The sequence below is a fragment of the Amblyomma maculatum genome, chromosome 1, assembly GCF_055883805.1.
Source record: "Amblyomma maculatum isolate TAMU_Amacu chromosome 1, ASM5588380v1, whole genome shotgun sequence".
Taxonomy (NCBI): Eukaryota; Metazoa; Arthropoda; class Arachnida; order Ixodida; family Ixodidae; genus Amblyomma; species Amblyomma maculatum.
In genome coordinates this window covers 392,443,219-392,457,650 of record NC_139344.1, presented here as the reverse complement: position 1 = coordinate 392,457,650, position 14,432 = coordinate 392,443,219, and the positions used below count along the sequence as shown (strand labels likewise).

At 41.8% G+C, this 14,432-nt stretch overlaps 2 protein-coding genes across 2 annotated transcripts in view; one reads left to right on the top strand and one right to left on the bottom strand.

Moving 5' to 3' along the window:
• Positions 1 to 12,569, bottom strand: part of Asap (ArfGAP domain of ASAP) — a 34,010-nt gene extending 21,441 nt beyond the window's left edge. Inside the window, exons 1-16 of the mRNA XM_084594808.1 lie at positions 12,102 to 12,569; positions 10,275 to 10,347; positions 9,110 to 9,196; positions 7,099 to 7,160; positions 6,635 to 6,709; positions 6,455 to 6,504; positions 5,936 to 6,011; positions 5,811 to 5,864; positions 4,735 to 4,820; positions 4,494 to 4,656; positions 2,497 to 2,661; positions 2,020 to 2,067; positions 1,829 to 1,868; positions 1,702 to 1,750; positions 1,153 to 1,331; positions 237 to 370 (exon numbers count right to left, since the gene is read on the bottom strand). Of these exons, the coding sequence (XP_084450934.1) occupies positions 237 to 370; positions 1,153 to 1,331; positions 1,702 to 1,750; positions 1,829 to 1,868; positions 2,020 to 2,067; positions 2,497 to 2,661; positions 4,494 to 4,656; positions 4,735 to 4,820; positions 5,811 to 5,864; positions 5,936 to 6,011; positions 6,455 to 6,504; positions 6,635 to 6,709; positions 7,099 to 7,160; positions 9,110 to 9,196; positions 10,275 to 10,347; positions 12,102 to 12,227 (1,467 nt within the window). The 5' untranslated portion in view covers positions 12,228 to 12,569. The remainder of the gene's footprint in view (positions 1 to 236; positions 371 to 1,152; positions 1,332 to 1,701; positions 1,751 to 1,828; positions 1,869 to 2,019; positions 2,068 to 2,496; positions 2,662 to 4,493; positions 4,657 to 4,734; positions 4,821 to 5,810; positions 5,865 to 5,935; positions 6,012 to 6,454; positions 6,505 to 6,634; positions 6,710 to 7,098; positions 7,161 to 9,109; positions 9,197 to 10,274; positions 10,348 to 12,101) is intronic.
• Positions 12,570 to 12,835: 266 nt separating this feature from the next.
• On the top strand, positions 12,836 to 14,314 carry Taf13 (TATA-box binding protein associated factor 13). Its single transcript, XM_084594786.1, has 5 exons — positions 12,836 to 12,969; positions 13,058 to 13,114; positions 13,174 to 13,246; positions 13,324 to 13,421; positions 13,605 to 14,314. The coding sequence occupies exons 2-5, from the start codon at positions 13,085 to 13,087 to the stop codon at positions 13,776 to 13,778; spliced, it is 375 nt and encodes a 124-aa protein (XP_084450912.1). The 5' UTR covers positions 12,836 to 12,969; positions 13,058 to 13,084; the 3' UTR covers positions 13,779 to 14,314.
• Positions 14,315 to 14,432: the final 118 nt, after the last annotated feature.

Below are 14,432 nucleotides of genomic sequence, written 5' to 3'. Positions count from 1 at the left end.
TAGTTTCTGTTTTAAGATATGTCCAGCCAGCTGCACCATCAACATGACTGGCCTCAATACTGTCTCTCCCTGGTACTGCTAGCTTTAAAAGAACTCCAGATTATTGACAAGTGAGGTTGAGATACCTATCAGCTGTGGAAAAGTGAGAGCTAAAGCTCAGCTGTAGATTTAAATATGTGCGGTCACATGGTGCCTGCTATTAGCAGCAGGGATAGGGCCCAGAAACATTGTCTCACCAAGAGTTGAGATGTTCCCAGGTTGTCAAGTGTGAGGGACTGTATCCTGGAGATGTGCACGCCAAGCTCTCGGTGCACTCCCGAGCACTCAATGCAGGTCAAGATGCCAAAATTCGTAGACAGCCACGTTGGATCTGTTCATAAATTAAGCACTGCGGTCAATAGAGACGACGAGGGCATCTGTGGCCACACTACAACGCGTACATAAAAGGAGCCTTTTCTTTTTTTCCTTCTCTCTGCGCTGCTCTATGTTCCTCTAAAAAGCAAGACTTGCTGAATAATAAGATGCCAGAACCAAAAATATTTCAGCTTACCAATTACAACTGTTTCACCAGTATAACTATTTATTACAGCTCATGCTGAAAGCTTGATATTTTCGATAACCTAAAAACAGATTGGGATTGCAATAACCTTGACTCAAATTTCATATATGCCTCAAAGGCAAAAATTCAGTATGGTGTTTTGACAGCCGACGGCCTGGTATCACTGTTCACGTTAAGAAATTAACACCATAATCAGATGCTGAAGTAATGTTTCTACACATTTGTACTGACGGTTTGAAGCCCCTACCTAGAGTTTACTACAGTAAATAGGCTTTCTAACCAATAATAAAACATCTGCAAGAACCAAAAGTTTAAAATTTTCTGTAAAACCAATTATCTTAACTTTTACTGCCAGTCATGCATCACTGTGATGCCAGTTGTGGTGACATATATTTGTAAGGGCAACCCTGCATTTCTACATGGCAATGCTATCCTTTCGTGGGTACTCATCATATAGAACCTCAAAATTTCTTTACAGGCACAAAAAACTTGCAATGTTTTTTTTTTTTTTCAGAGCAAACAGTTGCAAATATAATGCAGTTCTAAATCACGCTACGGAACCTGAATCCATAAAACAGTATGGTGCGTTGGACCTTTTGTGGAGTTGCAGTCACAGCACCGGTCGTTTCCAGGCAACAGTTGGACCTGCCGTATGATGGACTGCTGAAACTCCAGGAGGCTCTGGTTTCCCGTTCCACCTCCAGCCTGCCCGGGTTCTGTGAAAGCCTTCCGAAGAGCCCCTTCTTTGCAGTTGACGAGCACAGCCTTCCACCTGCGTGCACAGTTTAGACAACATACTTTTTAAACAACAGAAGGCCCTTTTTAGAACCGCATCTTGTTTTTGATTTTGATTTATGCATTTGAGCAAATAAAGAGACCAACTGTTCAGCGCTTCAAATAAAAATTCTCTCACATCTATTTTCAAAACATTTATTTTATTTCAGTTTAAAATATTGGTGTGGTGTCCCTCATGAGAGCCAACTCATAACACTCACACAAATTTTGTCACGACGAGTCAAGAATGTTATAAGGTACTAGCAGCAAAAAGGTTGACGGGGATAATTTAATGAAAATCTACTCAAGGTGTGTTGATAAAATGGTGGCGCCGTGGCAAAAAAGTATGCCTCAAGTTAACCACTTACGCCTCCATCTCTGCGTCGTCATCAGCTTGAAAATGGTATGTTCGGTTATCTGCAGAGAGAAAAAGAAAACGATGCACAGTGTTATTAGTCTGATGACGTTTCAATAAACCAACCGATAACTACTTACAGGATATCAAGTCAAAAGATCGCTTCTCTTCTTGCAGGCTCTGTGAGAGAAAGAAAGACAGAGATAAACATGTTTACTTTAACCCAAAGTATGGCAGTAAGAATACAAAATGACTCTGATGTGCATGAAAAGTGATTAGCGTGCGCAAGCAAAACCTATCCAACAAAGAAAGCGGAACTTCTCAAGCCTACCTTGACTTGGCATGTGAGGAGATTCAGTTTTGTTGGTGACTTTGTTTCCTGCGGATAGAAGTCACAACTGAACATGGTGAAACAGGAAGTGTTTTTCCTTTCAAAACTAATGCTCTGCACTACACCAAGGCACCATAAAGGATTTCATGTAAAAATTTAAAAAAAATATAGTTAGCAGAAATGGCAGATACAAAAAAAAAATTAACACACATTGTCACGCATCACAGTGCAGCAGGTACTTTAACTGCCAGTAATCAGTGAAAGCTTTGTACACTAAAACATTTGTGTGCATTCTGCACTCAATGGTCCTGACAGGTCCTGCTTTAAAGTCAGGATGGAAACCATTGTATTACAGCTCCCAGTCTACTAACTTAAACTGGACATATTACACAAATCTGGTCAGTTAGAAAGACCAAACAAAAGCAGACAATGAGGCAAAGGGAAGTAAAAAGAACAATGAAACAAAAAGTTACTCACATCAGAGTGCGATATATACAGATAGCCATCCCTGACTTCACACTTCCTTTTCTGCCAGACACGACGCATTTTGCCATCCGATTTTTTAAGCAAGTAACCAATTTTTGTGTATCCATAGTGCTGGTTTCCCTGAGGCTGGTGTAGACTGTAGCCAACTGAGCTAACCTGTTTCAGAGAACAAAAGCAACATGGTTATTGTCATGAACAAAAAATTTAGTTCGGTAAAACAACAGTGTCATACACAGCAGATCTTGGCGGAAATGCTCCCCGAAATTCGCAGATACGCTTATAGGAAATGCTGCTTCAATAATTGCTCACTTTCTGGCGCCAACGTTGACACAGATAAAGGGACATGAAGGACAAGTTGATGTCGGCCTGAAATAACTGATTATTCTTTTCTAAATGCAAAAACGTTACTTCAACCGAAAATGAGCAAGAAAGGCCTGATAATGAAATAGAGGTATTGCTGTGGCAGGCTGTTTTCATAACCAATTTGCTACAGTGTCAAGAACTATTTTAAGAACGGGCCTCTTAAGACAACAATATAGTGATGCTCACCACCAGTCGGCAATCATGGAGTCACTAATGCTTTCATCGCCAATGCCATAAACTTTAATCGAGTGACAGAGAAAAATACCCCTTTTTTAATTTTGGATTCGCTAGCAATAAAATCCTCACTGGCACACTTATGTTTGGATATTTATTTTTTCATGAAACTTCTGTGAACACCATGCTGGGGAGCACTTCCACATTATACATCTTTCACCTTCCAGACCTGCTGTCCAGTTGGCTCACAAGCCTATTTGTGGGTCACCGACTCATTGGCAATGATTCCACTCCTGTGCACACATGTTGAGGGACAAAGTCAGTGCAACATGCCATTTGGTATAGTTACAGCTAAGCATCATAAGTATTAGCTTTAGCTTCATTTTCTCTTCCCACATGTCAGTGTCCTGAAGCTGACAGTATGATAACTGTACCAAGGTGTTAAAATATGTACATGTGACTTCACACAAAATAGGCTACATATGGCCCCCTTGGCCAAATGTAAAAGTGTTCACGGAAGCAATTCAGCGTGATAGCTTTATTACATTTTTTCCTTTCATACTTTGAGCATGTGGGCCAGAAAGAGCGATTAGCCACAGACATTATCAAAAGGATGCATGAGCTAGCCTCTACAGAGAGATAGCGAGACTGTGATAACAGAAACAAAGGAATTGGGTCTGCAGTTCACTACAGCGCAGAGATAAGGAAATTCCAATTATATTATTGCAATATATCCGGCGGCTTGTCAATGAAATTCTTCAGTATGTATCAATAGGTTCTTCACAGGTCAGAAAGTGTGCACTAAACACATAATAATTTCCCGGATAACTAGAACAACTTTATGGCCAAAAGACAAACATGCTTCATTTAGTTGTGACTCAATCTAGTCACATATTGGCAAAAAGAAGAAATGACAGTAAAACCATGTCATGGTGCTTAGTGAGCAAATCACATGGGAGCAGAAGGAGTTGGTCCAATATATTGTTTGGCATGGATTCCTGTGTGTGCCCATGGCCATACCCAAGAAACTTAAAGACACCACACACTTTTTTATGCTAAAATGAGCTTCAGAAAGGTAAAAAAGAAGCTCAGAAAACATGTACAGATATCACAAGAAAAAGCTACATCATTTTAAACCTTGTGCAGATCTTTTCTATTTTGACAGAGCCCATATAAAATTACGCATTGTTCAGAGAAGCTAGGATTCAGTATTCACGGTAAAAACCACTTTTTTAAAGGTGTCGAATACAATTAGCCTTGCAGCTTAGATATAACTGTACTAAATTTTCCACCTTCTCAGTAAACAACCTAGTTAACACTATGCAATCAAACAGCAACATAATGGCAACAACAGTTGATTCTGACTCAGTTCGTCAGAAGACACGGTGGTTACACAACTCAGTAAAGAACTAAAAGGAAGAAGAAAAAAAAAAGAAATAAAGGTTTCCTACATCTTTGATGTCCAGGGAGGGTGAGCTCCTTAATGTGTTCCTAAGCTCGATGAGTTTCTTCCTCTCTTCATCCTGCTTTTGTCTGACCCTCTGTAGCTTGCTCGACAGTTCAATGATGTAGTTGTTGAAGTGGCCTATCGTTTTGAGCCCATCCTGAAAGAAGCTGCAAGAGAAGGCCAATTACACACCGTAAAAGCAAATACGGCCTTGTTATCAAAGCACGAACAAAGGCAGTGCTTACTTGTTTTGAGCGTGGTAAAACTCAACCAGGTGCTGGAGGAGTTCCACCCCTTTTTTGGTCTTGATCTCATTCACTTTGATAAGGTACTGCAGGAGAAAAACAGCCTCTTCAACCTTTGCGCCAACATTTAGCCAAAATATGTCAACTGAAAGTGCTAGCCCAGGCTACAGCATTTTTAACTCCGTTAAGGGTTTGCAAGCCAACACCAGTTTGGCATACATTACACATACAATCAGCTGGGCAAACTGGTCTACCTTTAGGCTTGTACAAAACCGCATTGAGAGGCTCACACATTTTGAGTAAATGACTCCAATACTTAATTCACGAAGACTAGTGGCCACACATTTGTCACTACAACCTAACTGAGATGACTAGAAATAGCGTCCAGTAGTTGCACACAATATTAAGTAAGAAGGTCACCACTGACCCCATGACTACAATCTAAAGGGACTCTGAACTCGACCGTCTGCGGCCATGTGCCGTAGCAGCGGAAATAAAAAGGTGGGGCTCCTTTTCCCGCTCCAATCAAAGCCTAGAGAGGCTGCAGACGCTGAGACAGTCACATTCCGAGACACCAATTAGCACCTCAAGGTCGTGCACCCAATTTAATGCTCGAATGCAGGCAGCAACCGGAGTATTGAGAGGCATGCAGGCAACCTTGCGTGAAATGATTCGGCTTAAATGATGTGCAGCCCACACAATGGCTTGGCATTCTTGCCAATAACAATCACACACAGAAATCTTGCTATTCCAAGCCAGCTTAACACCCAGTTTGTTTGAACTGAAGCTTGAGTCCTGTCAGCACCAAGGCCATTTAAATCCTGTTAAAATTCTTTGCTGCCTCTGCATGCTGCAGCAATCCCACAGTTTTAGATCTTGAGCACGTAAGGGCAGTGAGTAAACGAGACATCGATGGACAAGTTCCGAAAGTTCCGAGAGAGAAAGAAAGAAAAAAAAAAGGGGGGGGGGGGGGGAACATGCTGGTTACAAGGCACGCAATGATCCAGTAGAAGCACTATAAGAACAGGACAGAGGTAGGACGTTCAAGCAGATAGTAGCAAAGCATGGGTGCTCACCTCGCACATTTGCAGCTGGAACATCTTTCGCTCTTTCTCCATTTCATCTGCAATCTTTCCAAAGACGGTACAGGTGTTGAAACAGCTTATGCAGAAAGAAACAAAAAGGGCAGCACAGCCCTTACCTCTGCTGGCGATATTTCTGTCCTGATCAAGCCAGCTTCCTTCGCCTGCTGCTTCTTCTCCTTTTCTATTTTCGTTCTAACAAAGAAACAAACATGCAACAACCATGTTAAGACTGCTGCACAACACTTAAAAGCATACATATTGTTCCCTTTGCTAAATGCCTTGAAGAAAGCATAAAAATCCACAGGATTTGTAACACCTTTCTTTTGTTGCGAAAAGAAAAGAACAGGAAAAAGTTTCTCTCCAGAACTCCTAAGTGTAAGAGATTAGAAGAGTTACAGAAACATATACGGTCAGCCATGCTTGATGAAAAACTGACGTTTCCTTTACTGCATTAGTATAGTCTCTGAAATGCACACCACTTGGCAAAGCTTCACAAAATATTGTGCGACCTAAATACTAAAGCACTATGCTATTTACTGGCAGCAAGTTTAGAAAATGTTAAAGCACTATGCTAAACATTGTAGGTATCGGAAAGAGGAATGTTAAAATAAAGAAAGCACTTTGTGTACACTTACGATTTGGCTTCATAGTCTCGAGACGCCTTGTCGAATGGTCTCTTGAGATCCTGAAAATTTACACAACCATGTGTAAGTGTGTGTGTGTACAAAAGCCACTGTGCAAATAATCCACAAATGCTTAGTAGTGTCATATCCTACACGTGCAAAATAGGTTCTGAACCCTTTTCAGGTACTTACACCTTTGACGCCTCTCAAATCACCTTTCAATAAATTATCCAAGGGAAACATGATGATGTTGTGCAAGCTTTGCATCTGAAAAAATTGAAGTGCGTTCTCAGCCATCAATCACTCACATCTCATGATAATGCACAAACCGTATAATTTATGTATTCTGCGAAGAATTTTTTTCTCCTGAATCTACCTGAATATTAATAATGCTGATGCATAGCTCCTAAAACTTTTTCAACAACACTGCTAACCTGTTGCATAGCAAAAAAGCTGGAAACCTAATCAAGTACAGCCAGGCCTTACAAGCACGCAAAGAAGAGAAGGGGAATGAGAGAACAATCAGCTACCTCAAGAAAGATTTAAAAGTTTCTTCATGATGATAGTGTGTTCATAAGTATGGCACAAGTCGGGAAAACTGCAGGTAAGAGGTGACTGGTGCCACTAAGCAGTAAAATAATAAGCGAAGAGCTTACCAATGTTTTCATAAGTGCTGAAAGCTCTTTTGTGACCACCGAAAACTTCAGAAATGCAGCCCCTATAAAAATTCAAATCAAGGTTATGCAATACACGCTGGGACAGTAGTAGCCGTGAATTTCAGTACATCTGTGCCTATGCTCATTTGTTCCTAATCCGTATTTGACAGTCAAAGAGCTTGAATTTAAAGGCAGTCTTGAGCAGCACAGCAAAATGCATGAATATGACACTTTTGAGGCATTGGGGTGACTAATACAAGGCTTATGTCTCAAAAGCTATGCATACAAGAGAATAACCTTATATAAACTGAGACTATCTCAAGTAACAGTGTTGCACGTTTTTCTTTTTTGCAATGAGTGTTTTGGTCAGTAATTGTGATCTTTGTACATTTCACTCTTATGATAATGTCCATAACTAATGTATGCACAAAAGACCCCAGTTCTGATTCAGTATTTGTTTGCCATTTCATACAGACAGCATACACTCATGATTGACATGTTTGCTAACCTCACGTCACTGAAGCAGACTATACTGTGCCGACACAAAAATTGGTATATGTTCACCTGCAGGTGATGATGACCACTAACCAATAAAGTCTGTGAGAAAAAATTCACAAATCGCACAAAGACAAAAAAAGAAAAAAAAAAGACAAAAGAGAAGCAAACAAGTGGCAAAATTGAAAATGATCAAGAGCTATAGAATATACCTTCCAGCGATTCAACTAAAACGGCTGTGAATTCCTCAAGAAATTTAGGTTAAATACGGTCATTTTTTGTGAGAACAGGCTGCAGTGAATGTCTGACATCAGAATGCTCGTTCCTCGAGAATGATGTGGTAAATGTGGCACACAAAAACTGTAGTGCCATGATGGCCGCCTTAGGGCATTAAAAAGCGAAAGCTGTTATAGCTTCGGATGAGTCATTTTAGCAGCACATATTTTTCACAAACACTCATTTCTTCACCTATCGCAAGGCAAGTGATTTTTGATTGATAAGGCAAGTTGAAAGCATACTGAGAGCTTCTTTGCACCTTTCTGTCCTCCCCTCCTTTCACATCGTGAAGTATACAAACCTCCCACCTTAGGTTTTCCCGTGGCTACTACCTCCAAGTTGCATACTCCTCTGATCACGTCAGAACCTTCTTAGTTCCATGATAGCCAACGTCTGGATACTTCCGTGGCAGCCACCTTCCAACAACTCCCCTACTAGTGAAGAGGAGGGTTTCCCTCTTTCCACTCTGCCAACCATGGCAGGTTGTTTATATTTAACGCAATTTCCATTCAAGCCAACTGATTCACTCAACTGAAATCAATGTCATCAATGTCATTCATTATGTAATCAAGACCTTATGGCTGGCACCTCCGATTCCAAGGTAAAATACAGAGCTATATGGTTAAAATTAATCCTACAGCAGCTTTTACTGTAAGTATTCATCATGTGGAAAGAAGAGACACACACAAAAAAAAGCTTGTTTTTTTTTGTAGCGAAAGCTACACTGCGGTAGGTTTTCAAGACCCCGGGTGGCCGCAGCTACGCCATGACGAGGTGTAGCTACGGTCTCCTCATAAAAAAATCAGCCTGCCATGAGATCTGAATTCACATTACCCCTATGCCCCGGGTAGGAGCTGTCAGCTCGGGTTGCTCCTTTCATATGGAAGGGTGATATCAGAATCAGCCTGTCAGAATCGTTTGCATTCTCGTTACCTCTACAACACGCAGGCATGTCCATACGGCTTGGTTGAAGTGTGACTTTGTATGTGGGCTGGTAGCTTATGCTCTCGCGTCATACCCTTAAAGGGTGAGCTTAAGTGTCCTCAATAATGCAGCACCTTACACTGATAGGGCGTGATACAGGAATCATGTAGCAGGCGAAATAAGCGTCCACCATTGCTTTCATAATTCAACTAGGGTTAACCAGAGCTAAACCACAACAAATTTTTTTTTTACTGTGTAGCACATTTCGAACGCCATAAACAAGGAGAAATGAGAGCATGATAGGATACATGCATACCTATGTCTTGCTCCTGGTCTTTTGTGACTGCGTTGGCACCTAGCCTCTCGAGAGCCTTAGAAAGGTTAACTTCGTTGTCGACATGAGCTGCCACACAGCAAAATGAGATTAGAAGTGATTACTGCAATATTCACAGCATGTTTCAACACAACCACCACCTGCTCTCTAAAGCGTAAGAAAGTAGTAGGCTTTTCACACTCCCAAAAGGTGGGAAAAGTTTGGTTTGGTATAGAATTTAATGCCCTAAAGCGACTCAGGCTATGAGGGATGCCGTAGTGAAAGGTCAATGAAAATTTCGATCACTTGAGGTTCTTCAAAATGCACCGACATTGCACAGTATATGGGAACCTAGCTTTTTGCCTCTATCAAAAAGTGGCTATTGTGAATAAAATTGAACCCACTTCCTTGGGTTAAGCAGTTGAGCACTCTACCCCCCCACAATAAAAGGTTAAGTAAATAAATAAATCTAACTGAGCTAGAGAACTGTTAAAGAAAGTATCTCTTAAGCCACTAAAAGGCATTTAAGACTTTCCAGAGCTCGTCTTGTTGCTAAAATTGTGGTTTCACTTTCGCTGTATGAATGCAAAGGAAGGCAGATGGTAAGCAATTCAGCAAAATGAAATATATAAAATCACAATCTGATGACAAACGAATTGGGATTAACTTTGTGACAGCTTGCTGCTGCACCACTATAACAAGTGCCACGGACATGTCTTGGCAAGAAACGCCAGCTTGAACAGGGGCTTTTTTTCCAAGGTCTAGGTCTACATATTTATTCCTTCTTCCAGTTAATTACACACAGGCTTTAGCAGTCACGATGATACCACAAGGTAGAGCAAAGGCATGCCCCATGGCTAGCCTGGCACGCACTCTCACCCTAGCATTTATGTCAGCATTGATTCACATTTTTGGAGATTTTGGCTGTTGCACGATTGTTCACTTCCAACACAAGCTAAAAGGCACAACTGCAATATGCCTGGGTGCCTTGAACAAATGCTTCCCAAACACTATCTGCATGTTCAATATGTTACTGGCGGTCTTCCTTTTGGCATGGGGTTAACACCACATCAATTATCTGTCAAGCCACACGAACAGATATCCTTATTATCAGGAACAACTCACCACTCCGAAATGCCGAAACAGGAAGACAAGCAAATGTACTCACTGTTTCCACTGTTGTAAACAGCTTTCACAGCCTTTTTCATCTTTGTGAGGCCATCTCGATCAAAGTCAAGTGTCTGCACAAAATAAAATTTGCTTTGTCATTTCCCTATCTTTTTTTAAGCAACGATTATTTGGCAGCAAGATATGTTTGTTGGGCAAGTTGATTCATGACAATGGGAAGGTATGTTGTGCAAGAAAAAGACAATCACAGAATACAGGACAGGGCAAGAGGTAACTTTCAATTCAGGCTTATTAGAAAGAAAGCCAGGCCTATATAATTTTGAAACAGTATGAAAGGCAGATATTACAAAAAGCAGGAGGTTGAGGGTGGGGGGGCAGGGGTCGTGGCAGCATGCCTTCAAGAAAAAGCATTTCACTACTGTAAAACCTGACTGATGCATCACTGATACAGTCTCTGTACCCCTTTTATTGATGTGATATGCTTCCAGTGTTTCTTGTGCTGTTTTGTCGCTGCATATGCACAGGATAGTGATTTCGTTTAGTAAAGGCTTAAGTTTGTGTGCCAGGCGATGTTTTCGAAGGTGACATAGATCTGGGCTTTGAATTGATCTTTCATCTCAGCAACGCGAATATTGGTTCAGTGGCCAGTTTGCTCTCTGTAGGTGGAACAGCAGTAGTGATTGTAGATGGAACAGTGCAAACTAGACGAGAGACAAAGCAGGAAGATGACATAGACAAGCACTGACTCGCAACTAAAATTTTTTGTTTAGAAGTACGCTCATTTATGCATCACAATCACGTGAATAAAATATTAAATAAGAAATAAAACTACTTTGTTGTGATTCAGCGCTTGTCTATGTCTTCCTGCTTTTGTCCCTTGTCTAGTTAGCACTGTTTCACTTACAATGAATGGAATTTGCCCAGCTTTTCATCTTTCTTCAGCAGAATCTGATGTATTATGACCACCAATCCACATACGCCTTTTTTTTGTATGTGTGTGTTTTATGCCGCAGCCATTGCATTTCTTTTTGGTTGATTTTCAGCCAATTTGAGCACACAAGAGGCTGAGTTTGCAAAGCACTGAAAAATCCCGCCGGAACCATGCTAACGCCCTTTTTATTTTTTCCAGCTACTTTTTTCCATTTAAAAGTCTGCGCTTGTCCCGTCTGCTCGTGTTTGTCTTCTTAACGACTTTTTTTTTTTTTTTATACGTTCCTATAATTATCAGGCATAGTATATAATGCGCCTGAAGCGTGGCTAGGACGTAAATACATACACAGAAATTATAGTGGATCGCCACTTTCTATAACAACAACACCCTGCTAAACCAAACCGTTAAACTAGTCTACTTCAGACCCCGTATTATTTTCGAGAAACAGCGATGCACTACAAAGAAAAAAAGAAAACAATGAACAGGGTATTACGTGTGGCTGCTTAAGCTTACACAAGAACTGACGCAAAGTGAGCTCAAAAAGTGAGCGCGCAGTGATGCGAGGGCTGTCAAACAGCAAGACGAAAGTTATTCCGGCAACATTCGTAAGGCGTTCAGCTGTAGAAAAAACACAGAATAGGAGCCACAAGAACCACTATGAAAACGAGGAAGCTCGCCACGCGAATACGTTTCGTGGTCTTGCGCAAGCAGTGTTATTGAAAGGTGGGTGTGTTCTCTTCCTCCTCTTGCTCGCACCTAGGCTTCAATTTTTTTTTATTTTTTTATTCGGCCCTTGAATGCACGTAAACACTAACGAATATGCGCTTTTTGCCAGGGATTATGAGATGAATCACGAGCGCGAAAAATAAGGCGCAGCTTTTCTAAATTACCGCACGACTGGTCACGCTTCGAAAGGCTGATGATTGTTCATCTCACCTCTTCTAGCAGGTTGACGCTTTGGCGGCAGTGGTTCATCTTGCCGACGAAAGTTGACGTCGTGGGCGAGTTGTAGTCCTCCTGCGTCTCGGAGACAAACTCGTCCACGCTCATTATACCGGGCATTGTGAATGATTCGGCGCTTGAACGCGCTGGGAAACCGATCAGAAGAGACACAGGACAGGATATCCTTTCGTCGGAATCGGTCCAGCCCGATAGGCTGCGTCGGCACTTCCCCGCTGTCTTCGGGCGGCTGCAGCTTTCAGGAACGACAGGGAAGGCGACCAAAGAAAACGTGGAGTCGTGGCTCCAACATCTTAGATCCTGATGACCACAGGGATTCGCCTTGCAGGCTGATCAAAACAAAAACATACGTCGCTTGACATGTCCAGCCTCAGCACCTGCACAACCTAGACCAACAATCACGAGAAAGCCCCGCCAGCCTCGCGATGCAATGGGGATTCCTTCTCGATCACGCCACTGGTGTCGCGAGCGTCGCTTCCATTCAAAGCAATACAAAGCGATCGAGGCGACGTAGAAAAACTCAGTTACAAATAGTTATGAAGCCCTTTGAAATGCTCTTAAATTTTAGTATTTTATGCAAATAAATACAATATAATTTTATTATTTTAGAACTATAATAACAAAACTTTTATTGCTAGGCTTTATCTTTACGAAACTTTAGAACTATAATAACAAAACTTTTATTGCTAGGCTTTATCTTTACGAAACGGCGGCCAAAAAATAAGCACGCTAGTTCTGCATTGTTTTTCTGGTTTCGAGATTGTTCGGGTTTTTATGAAGTGCTCAGGTGAAGTGAGTTAGCTCTGGAGGTTCCAGCATTCGGCCTGTGCCCTTTAATAACCAGGTGATTTTGCTCACTATGAAACACGCCTAAAGGAGGTCTCATAAGCACTATCTCATATGTGTGTGTGTGTGTGTTTTTGTGTGTGTAGCCCTGCAGTTTTTGGAAGCGCGCTGCGATGGCAGCCAGTGACGACGCCTTTGACCAGGTAACGTCGGAAAGGTTCGGGCGTGTTACGGCGTTTGGCTGATTAAAACGTGATTTCAGTTTGACGACGACCTTCCGGAAGGAGCGGAAGTTCAAGTTGGGGACAGGCGCAAGAGGCTTTTCTCTAAAGAACGTGAGTGTCGCAACATTGTGCATCTTGTAACAGGCTGGCAATCGGACTGAACTTTGTTAATAATCTTCCGTTGGCAGTGAGGTGCATGATGTACGGGTTCGGAGACGACCAAAATCCCTACACAGAGTCTGTGGATCTTCTAGAAGACCTTGTCATTGAATTCATCATTGAAATGGTAAGATTCTGACAGTAACCAGAGCCATCGCTAACCTGTATCCTAATGTGTGGCGTGTCAGCATTTCCCTGCAAACTTAAGTGTCGAAGGAATGTGAAAATGGGCCTCTTAAACAGATAACCTACTGTTAGTTCAGAAGCTGCGCAAACCACCTTGTAAGTAGGCCTGTACTTTTCCTTTCAGACTCACAAGGCGATGGAAATTGGCCGTACAGGCCGTGTACAAGTAGAGGACATTGTGTTCTTGGTGCGCAAGGACCCTCGAAAGTATGCACGTGTCAAGGACCTGCTGACAATGAATGAAGAGCTGAAGAAGGCAAGGAAAGCATTCGACGAAGTCAAGTATGCGTCAGTGTAGCCTGTTAAATGAAATGTACAGTGTTCAGGCCATCTTGAAAGAGGTTCTAAGTGCTGCTTGAAAATGAGAACTTTTGCAGCCATATCACCGTGCAATTTTATGGTGTGAACATTCCTGTGCTAGGTCTCGTGCCTGCCATTAGCACTTCCAATGACTACCACATATTTGCACCAATTCCAACTTCTCTATTTCTGGTACAGTGGGCCCCCTTGTCACCATATTAAAAATGCTCATGACCGTCCTTGTTGTTGGGTATACAGCAATGTAAAATTCCACCATTATGCTCAGATCTGACCGCATGAAAACAAATGCTTGAGTAGCCGCCAGGGAACATCCTTGAAGCAAACATGGTTTAATATTAGGTTGGGTGATGCTCAACATACTTCATGTGCTGTCACAGTTGCAACTAACAGCAGTTGTTTAACCACTTGCCATTGGGAAGACCCACAGCAAAAACACAAATGACAGTCTTCTAGCTACTTGTCTTGGTCACTGAAGAACTGTGCATATCAAATAAAGACCTTCTTATCCTTTTACAGGCTGCACAGTTTGCAACTTTTTGCATGTGTGAGCAACACAACTGTGGCAGAGAATAAACCACACTTAGTGAATAGAATGCATGAGGGTTTATTTTGAAAATCTGCTTTGTGTACT

Excerpts from the sequence above, each read along its gene's own strand:
- Taf13 (XM_084594786.1), top strand. The coding sequence starts at position 13,085 with ATGGCAGCCAGTGACGACGCCTTTGACCAG. Across the intron at positions 13,115-13,173 it reads GTGACGACGCCTTTGACCAG|TTTGACGACGACCTTCCGGA; the intron begins GTAACGTCGGAA and ends ACGTGATTTCAG. Across the intron at positions 13,247-13,323 it reads GAGGCTTTTCTCTAAAGAAC|TGAGGTGCATGATGTACGGG; the intron begins GTGAGTGTCGCA and ends TTCCGTTGGCAG.